Source organism: Aulonocara stuartgranti, assembly GCF_965226115.1.
Source record: "Aulonocara stuartgranti genome assembly, chromosome: 9".
Taxonomy (NCBI): Eukaryota; Metazoa; Chordata; class Actinopteri; order Cichliformes; family Cichlidae; genus Aulonocara; species Aulonocara stuartgranti.
In genome coordinates, this window is record NC_138960.1 from 21,375,819 (window position 1) to 21,385,026 (window position 9,208).

The following is a 9,208-nucleotide window of genomic DNA, read 5'->3' on the forward strand; positions in this document are numbered from 1 at the left end:
GGTTTACAGGATTATTTGAAAATGGTGTTTATGGGTTCAGTGTTGTGGCTGCAGACATACGGCGTGTTTGTGTGTCTGCTACAGTGCAGTACTGCAGATATTATCACAGTACTAGTGGCAAAAAAGTGCTACATTTTTATCAAATCTATGCAAATATTAACACACATGATTTTATATGCTTAAGTTTGTTTTCTCAACTTAAAATTGACCTATTGAGCTCTTATTTTCCATCATTAATATATAGTTACGGTCACTTTGGTAGGTGCATCCGCTCAACTGCTCATTAATGCAAAAATCTAATCAACGCATTAAACATGTAGACACAGTCAAGATGACCTGCTGAAGATCAAAGAAAAGTGATGATCTCCAGGGTTTACAGAGAATGATCTGAAAAAGGGAAAATATCCAGCAGCTGTCTGGGAGATCAGAGATCAAAGGAGAATGACCATACTGGTTCAAGCTGATAGGAAGGGAACAGTAGCTCAGATAACCACTTGTTCCAATCGAGGTATGCAGAAGAGCATCTCTGAATGAACAACATGTAGAACCTTAAAGCAGATGGACTACAGCAGCAGAAGACCACACCAGGTAGGAACAGAAGGTGGCGTCACTGACATGAAGCATGGATCCATCCTGTTTGGTATCAGCAGTTCATGCTACTGGTGGTGTAACGGTGTGTGGGTTACTTCCCTGGCACACTTTGGGCCCCTTAGAACCAAATGACCATAATTTAACCACCATGTCCTGCCCGACTGTTGTTGCTGATCATGTCAGTCCCTGTCATGACGACAGTGTACTCATTTTCCGATTGCTGCCTTCAGCTATGTCACACAGCTCAAAGACTCTCAAACTGTTTTTTTGATCATGACAACGAGTTCACTGTACGCAAATGACCTCGACAGTCAAGAGATCTCAATCCAATATTGCACCTTTGGGATGAAGTGGAACAGAAGATTCTAATTATGTATGTGCAGCTGACAAATCTACATCTATATGAACCAAAATCTCTGAGGAAAACTTTCAGCACGTTGTTGAATCTGTCCCTCGAAGCATTATGGCAGTTCTGAATGTAAAAGGGGTCCAATTGAGTATCGGCAAGGGGTACGTAATGAAATGCCAAGCAAGCATAAGTAAATGGCCGTGTTTTATATAATGAACGCAGCATGTGCACAAGTAATCACTCTGAACCCAAAGTCCTTTAAATCGATGTAAATGCTGTGTTTCAAGCAGAGCCGATATGCCTAACATGCACATCTAGCCTTCATTGCTATGGCTGTCTGCGAGGAGCAGCCAATCAGAGGAAAGCTGACTGAAATGAGAGGAAGTGAACAGCTTGTTTCAGACAAAGGATGCATTAAGGGGCTACACCAAGATCCTGTATGGGATTAATAGGGTTGTTTTGAACTATAAATCATGCAAAGCTATTATCGTAGAGTCAGAGAAGAAAAATATGGAGCTGAGGATGACACGACGCCTTTAAACTGCTGGAATACACAAAAGAGTTGTTTTCCAGAAGCAAAGATATTCAAATTGTTATCAGATAAAACCATTAAAAGAAGCAAATCTTCATATTTCATCTGAATCTTTGTTTTTTTGTTACATTTTTCTTTGAAAACCTGATCGAATAATCATTACAAAAGTACTATTGAATGAAATCAATCACATTTCTAGGTTTTAGTTTAAGCAGACTTGAGTCCAGGGCAACAAACACCCATTGAACCAGCACATTCCTCTCCAGCCCAAAAAAACAGAAAGAAAAAAAAGGAAGTGCTCTATTGTTAATTTATCCCTACAAACAACACAAAACACAAAGCCAGGGAACATTTAATTGGGTGACCTACTATTTGGGAAACAAAGCCAAATGTGTGTGGCTTCCAGTCTGCCTAATCAATCTCACGGCTGGTGGAAAAACAGCGTGATAAATAAGATTGAGAAACTCTGGAGGTGAATCCACTCAGCGAAACACTGATTGACCTCGATGAGTGTCCCAAACTAAATTTCAAACATCGCTGAACAAAGTGACTGGGGTGTAAACGTGCGCGTATCCGAGGTGGGGGTGGAGGAGAGGGGGAGTCCTCCCGTGCAACTTTCCTTAAAAAGCCACGTGAAGCATTCAGCAGACTGTAAAAGGAGCCGATCCTCTGATCCCCTATCAGACCTCAGAAGCTGTGACGGCACCTTGCATACTAATAGGACTGTTCTCCGTTCTTTATACTGAAGGGAATATCTGTGCCAGCAGCTGGGTCAGGGAAGACTGCAGTTTGAAACTGAGCTATTTTAGTCCGTTTTTTCATATACCGGGCGCTGACAAGGACCAGCCGTTTCGAGAGAGAGTAGCTCAAAAGCTTCCTATACCATCTCGAATAAGAACGAATGGGTAGGACATTCTTCCTCAGCCACATGGAAACCTAATGTATATGCCATATGGAAAAAGTCTGCTGGAAATATGAATGGGATCACTTCCAAGAGACTAAACCTATGGAAAATGAACACGCAGGCAGCCGCTTTCCTAAATAACAGCCGTTATGCAATATTCTTTGTTGTCTAATTGCACCCAAATGCCTGCGTCTGTGTGGTTTTTTTCATACAGAGCATCAAAATGAAGAGCATCTGATATCAGCAAGCAGCTGAGTCACCAAGTCCTTCATAACTCCAGAGAGTGTATGTGAAATCAGAGTGGAGCGGCATAAATCAACACATTTACAGCTATTATGCAAACCGCTTAAAACCAAGTTTTAAGGAGCTTTTTCGCTTTATTGCCTCCCAAAGCATCCAGTCGAAGGAAGAATGGCGAGGGTGATGATGTGATAGGGAAACTGATCAAATGGCTTAGTTTGCTTTTTCAATTAAGGGTTGCGAGACCTCGAGAAACTGAAACGAAATGATACGCAAAAAGAGCAGCGTAGTCAACAGCCCATGTGCAATTCATAAGGTTGGAGTTAAAATGTGGTGACTAGACAGTCAGCCCATTTTTAAAAGACATTTCACAGAAGGACAGAAGTTCAATTCATCTTCTACATTTCTCTGGTAAAAATAAAGCTACAGCTTAGCTTAGCATAAACAGGGAAACATTAGAAAATGGCTACCTAGGATCTATCCAAAGATAAATCCATTTAGTAGACTGATACACTGTGGTCATAAAGGGATGGACGTGGTCAGCAAAAACACTTAGTCGGTACTAAAAGGCCCAAAATGTGCTAAGAAAATATCCCCAACTCCAAAACACCACCGCCATCAACCCGAACCAGTGGTTCAAGGCGGGATGGATCCAGTCTTCCATGCTAATGAATCCAAATTGAGACCCTCCCATCCGAATATCACAGCTGGAATCAAAACTCATCAGACCAGTCAATATTTTCCCAGTTTTCTATTGTCTATTTTTGGAGAGCTCAATTTAAATTTTATTGTATTTATATAGCACCAAATCACAACAACAGCTGCCTCAAGGCGCTTTATATGTTAAGGTAAAGACACTACAATAATACAGAGGAAACCCCAGCAATCGCATGACTCTTTATGAGCAAGCGCTTTGGCGACAGCTGGGAAGAATAAACTCCCTTTTAACAGGACGAAGCCTCCAGCAGAACCAGGTTAAGGGAGGGGCAGCTGTGTGCCACGACCAGCTGTTCATAGCTAACAGTGGGGGGCACTCAGAGCGGTCTTCTGCTGCTATAGCCCATCTGCTTCAAGGTTCAGAGATGCTCTTCTGCCATAAACATAAACCACCTTTCTCCCTCATGCTCAGTGTGAACTTCCTCTTGACTGTGGCTGCCATGTGATTGGCTAATTAAATCTCTGCGTTAACAAGCAGCTCAACACGTTTATCCAAAGATTTTGCCAGTGACTGTATGCTTGGCTATTAATCCATAAAACTACAACTTCAGCCAAAACTGATGCCGCATTGCTGCTCGATACGTACTAGAGATGGACCGATCCGATATTACGTATCGGTATCGGTCCGATACTGACCTAAATTACTGGATCGGATATCGGAGAAAAATAAAAAATTTAATCCGATCAATTAAATATCACGAAAGCACCTCACAAAACTTGCAACACGCCGTAACTCACCTCAGAACGTTAGCACGTCGGAGCAGTATGCATCACGTGATAGAGCAGCTGTGGCATACAGGACCTGTCGGTGGTCTGGATAGCATGTGGAGCTTCGCTAGCAACCCGGCATTTCATCTCCGACAAAGTTATCCCCGAGAGAAGTAAAGCAAGTGTGTAAGTCCATCTCTGAATGTTTGTAAAGCATTCCTGCGTTAAGCTTACCAAACATATATGGAGCAACTGCTTCTTCTGGCTGCTACTTCAATCATGAAACTGCTTAACGATCAGCTGATCGGCTTTTCTGTCGCGAGTCCATCTCTCTTGTTTGTTTTTGGTCCACTTTGCACCAGAAAGAGGAAACCAGCGGCTGAACAACAGCAGCACGTTTAAGCTTGATCAGCTGTTGTTAGAATTTATTTATTATTACTTTCTACTCGAGGATCTTTTTCTACGTAGCTGACGGCTGGTAACTGTGCAGGGGCGGATCTAGCAAAGTTTAGCCAGGGGGGCCGATAGGGCATGAACAGGGAAAAGGGGGCACAAAGACATACTTTTCTTTCTTATTCTCATTTAAAATGTCTAGCTTTTAATAAATAATTATCCGAATCTTACACCCAAAGTTTTAATTTGATGTAAAATGAATAGAAGTCCATTACTGTATATAGTGACTATTAAGTCTAATATATATACCCTAGTAAGCTATAGTACTTTTTCCTTTGGGAAGGTACCATCTGTGCAGTCTGCAATTTTGTTGAAGAAAGATGTTGAATCTATTTAATATTTCTTGAAAAATAATTGATTTCTGTGCATTTTTTTTCACACTGCATCAAATTAAGGTTGATTACGTTGATTAAGCATCATGAGGTGGAGCGTGAGGGGTGGTTCCCTATTTTTTATTTATTTATTTTTGTTGTTGCTGGGAGTTGGAACCCTATTAGTTAGGTTGCTTAATATTTACGCTAAGTACTCTTTAAAATACCAGAATAGGGAGGATGGTGTAGGTCTAAGTTTATTAGATTGATCAGTATTGCTGAACTATGAAATTTTTTTTTTTTTGCATATAGGTATAACAGAATAGCTTTAGTGTAGTTGTTGTTTTAAACTTGAGTATGAACTTATACAAAATGCAGCAAGATATTTAAAAAACAATTTTGTTGATTAAAAAACATTATATCGGATTCATATCGGTATCGGCAGATATCCAAATTTATGATATCGGTATCGGTATCGGACATAAAAAAGTGGTATCGTGCCATCTCTAATACGTACTCAATTTTCTCTAAGCACATGCAAAAAGGACTACGCTGCTTCCTTTCACAATAAAAGTCTTGACAAATACACTGCATAACTGCTGCAGATAAAAGGGTTTGTAGAAGTGTTTCAAAGAAATTTATATTTAAATATATATTTAATTTAACTAGTTATTACATAGAAGATGAGCTTTTTTCTGTATAAAAAAGGCACATTGTTTTCTGGTTTTGGTTAATATATGGATCTAATTAAGCAAATAAAGAATTTCTATGAAGCTGGTTTTGTGCTCCATGAACAAGAATGTTGGCTTTAAAAAAAAACAAAACACAAAGTATGAAAAATTAATTACATCTGTGTAAGTATTCATCAAACTGTAAAAAAACAAAACTAAATAAATAAAACATACTAACAGAGAAAAATCTACTTAAAAAGATACGCGAAAAAAGCAAAAATATGAAGTATAGAGCGTTACAGCATTGATATAGATGAGAACACAGACATCTGGCAACAGCAGGAGACTAATTTTAACCCAACACCTTCAAGAAAACCAGTCTTTCTAATGTGTTGCAATCTGCTGTGATGACAGGAAGTACATAAAGTTTTGCACATGTGTAAAACAAATCAGGTAGTGACAGACCTTTTAGAAGCAAGTCGCAGCCAGAAAAACATGCAAACTTTGGCCCCAAAATATGTTTTTCCAAGCGTTTTCCTCTTGGATGTTATACTTTGTGTACCCTGTCTCCTCCTTATATAATGTCTCTGGCTAAGATTAGCTTGAAGCCTGAGGGCAGGTGGAAACAGCAGCATGCACCTTGAAATCTGTACAGCTTAAAAAGAAAAAAATAACATGTATGTAAAATCTTTTTGGAATAGAATAAAGTGGCATTTACACCCATTTTTGCTCTCTCATTGATCCCTCCAATTAATCTACACTACCCACCACATTAACCTTTGTAACGTGTGCTACACTGACCACACCTACAGCCAATGTAGAATCACCAATTACCCCAGTATTTTCAAACTAATTCTGACAGGCCAGCTGCTACTGAGGCTAAAAATAACAGAGCATGCAACATTTTTATCAATTATTAAAATAAAGATCCCAGATAAATTTTAGTGATACAGAGGACAAACTCTTTCTTTATATAAGTTCACCCTGCAATATATATCACCTGGCCATCCACGTCTACCTGCAGTGCCTTGGGGCCCGCCCCACAGTTTGAGAACCACTGAGATAAACAAAGGCACAGCGAGAATGTGCAAACTTCTCAAAGAAAAGCGGTCAGAAGATTCAGGAACAGTTCGATATTTTAGGACATTTCCAGCATCCATATTAAGACAGGCCAACAGGCTTCCTGTTAAATGGGAGTTTTTCCTCCCCACAGTCGCCAAGTGCTTGCTCATAAAGAATCATCTGACAGTTTGGGTTTTTATCTTTACTTTGCAATATAAACCACCTTCAGGTAACTTGAATCACATTTAAGAGACAAACATGGGAGTGGTAACTGTCCTAAGCCAGATAGCATCAATTATTTCACTCTAAGCTGCATAGAGGTGAATGCCTTAACTATGTTGGCAGACTCTCCTCAAAAAATAGAGAATTTATTTTTCCTCCAGATGAAATGTTGCTGACTGCAGCTTTAATATAAAAATTAGATTTTCCTTGGGATCAGCAGAAGCAGATCTGGCTTCAGCAGCTGTACACCCCCAAATCCCCCCCTGCTCCTGAGTGCACCGCAGACTGCCAGAAGATTAACACAGTGAAACTGAAACTTTCTTCTTTCTCCCCCCTGCACCGGACACACTTAGAGAAGCAACAGCACATTATATTGTTGTTTCAAAACGGGGTGACGGGGGGGACGGAGGAGGGAGGGGTAATGGATTAAAGGCATGCGTAAAAAAGAAGAAGAAGGCGAGAGGATGGCAGGGGCTTCGCCGTGCATCCCATCTATTACTCCTCAAGTGTCTGTTTCTCACACCAGTCAAGGTTAACAAGCCGAGCTGCCTGGTGTCTGCGTGTGCTGCAAAAAAAACGAAAAAAAAAAACAAGGGAGGGGGTGGGAGGTGGAGGAGGGTGAGGTGCTGCAACTACACACTGTGCCTTGTGATGATGCAGACAGGCTGAGAGAGAGCCTACAGTGCCCCCCTTAAATATTGCCAACCACATCACGCTACATTTGTACACCGAGGCTAAAATCACCACGAGGTGGAAATTGCAGTTTCCCCTGTTTTTTTCTCTTCTCTCTGTTTTTTGAGGCTCACAATAAATTGAAGCGAGACGAGGTAAAAAACTCCGGTGCGCACTAATCCGACTGCGCCTACAGGATGAAGCCTAAACGCATAAAGAGTAGTTTTAATGGTGGATGCGGCTGGCAGAGCAGCGGAGACTCACTGTGGGAATAAAACAAACCGCGCTAACGTATCGCGAGGTAGCATAAGCGTCATCCATACCTTTCTCTCCATCACTGTGCGCTTTTTTTCTCTTCCCTTTTTTCTTTTCTTTTCTCTTTTTTTAAGGGCTACTCAACAACGGCAACTGTAGGATGTGTTTCTGTGGAGCTGTCCGGTCCGGCGCGGCGTGGAGCTGCTTTTCTCCCCTCAACTTCCTCACGGGCTTTCACACAGCAGCAAGCGTCTCCCCCCTCGATCACTCCCCCATTACTGGACAGCTAGGCGACTTATTAGCGCTGGCCTGTGGGACGCCGAGCCGGGGATGGAGCCAGAGCCAGGATTGGTGAAGCCTTGTTCGGAAGGGAGCAGGAGCGCAGGCGCGGTCTCTGCTGGAGAGTCGATATAATGAAAAATTACCAGTGGCAGGGAGTGTCATCAAATTATCCTCATCTCTCGCTCTCTCTCTTTTTTCATTTTTTATTTTAAGGGAGGAAGGGAAGATTTTTATTTAACCCAAAGCGCACAGTGAAATGATTTCAGGTTATCCTGCTCCAAACACATGCTGTACATGTAAATGCAGTGCAGGAACAAAAGGGAGGGAGGCGGGATGAGGGGGGGGATAAACCCGGTGCACTACAGCAACAAAGGAGCAGCAGCACCACCAGCTCCCTAACCGAGAGATCTGTTCCACTTTCTAATGAGGAGCCGTCGATAAAGAGGCTGTTAAGTTGTGGCTAATTGCTGCTTTAATGGATAATTTACTAATGCTTCACGCGGCAGTTACAAGTTATCACTTCACACATTTTTTTTAGTGCCAGAGTGAAGATTTATGAATGAAATGAGCCAGATTTATAACACGTGGTGGATATACTGTGGCAGCTCATTGTCCGGCTCTTACCTCTGACTTTTGAACTTGATTCTTTATAATATTGGACTTTCTGTGTAATTATTACCAAACGTTTTGTTCTACTAGCTTCATTTGAGCTGTAAAATATTCATGAAAAATGATTTAAACAAAACTAGAAATGCGTGCAAAAATCAGAATTGTGTCTGCAGATTGGGGACTGTCTGTGTAAATATGCACTCGTTTGCATAAAGTGGATAAAGCCAGCATAAATAATATAGTTTTATATTTAGCAGCAGTTCTGCCTGAGTCCTGGTTATTATGGAGCAGGGTAAAGAAAATCATCTGTGACCTGAATCCGCAGCCTCTCCCATAGCTACTGGTGTCAGTGGTTTTAACTATGTGGCCCAGCAGTCTGCTGGTGCCAGGTTTCTGGCACTGGTAATGGTCCTTTTAAGGCTAAGGATGCATGGAACCAGTTCTAGATTGAACACTGGCACTTATGTGGAAAAGGGGTATTTGCTGACATATTAGGAATATCTTTTTATCACTTCATGAATCACGAAATACAGACAACTGCCAGAAAAAGTCTATTCCTGCTGTGTTTCTACTCTGGAACTCAGGATGGGGAAAAAAAAAAGAAAAAAAAGAAACCTTCAGGATTGAAAG

At 41.2% G+C, this 9,208-nt stretch overlaps 1 protein-coding gene across 1 annotated transcript in view; it reads right to left on the reverse strand.

Annotated features, from left to right (window-relative positions):
• Window positions 1–9,206, reverse strand: part of smarcd3b (SWI/SNF related BAF chromatin remodeling complex subunit D3b) — a 65,208-nt gene extending 56,002 nt beyond the window's left edge. The window contains exon 1 of the mRNA XM_082546892.1: window positions 7,756–9,206. Within this exon, the coding sequence (XP_082403018.1) occupies window positions 7,756–7,767 (12 nt within the window). The 5' untranslated portion in view covers window positions 7,768–9,206. The remainder of the gene's footprint in view (window positions 1–7,755) is intronic.
• Between the last annotated feature and the right edge of the window lie 2 nt (window positions 9,207–9,208).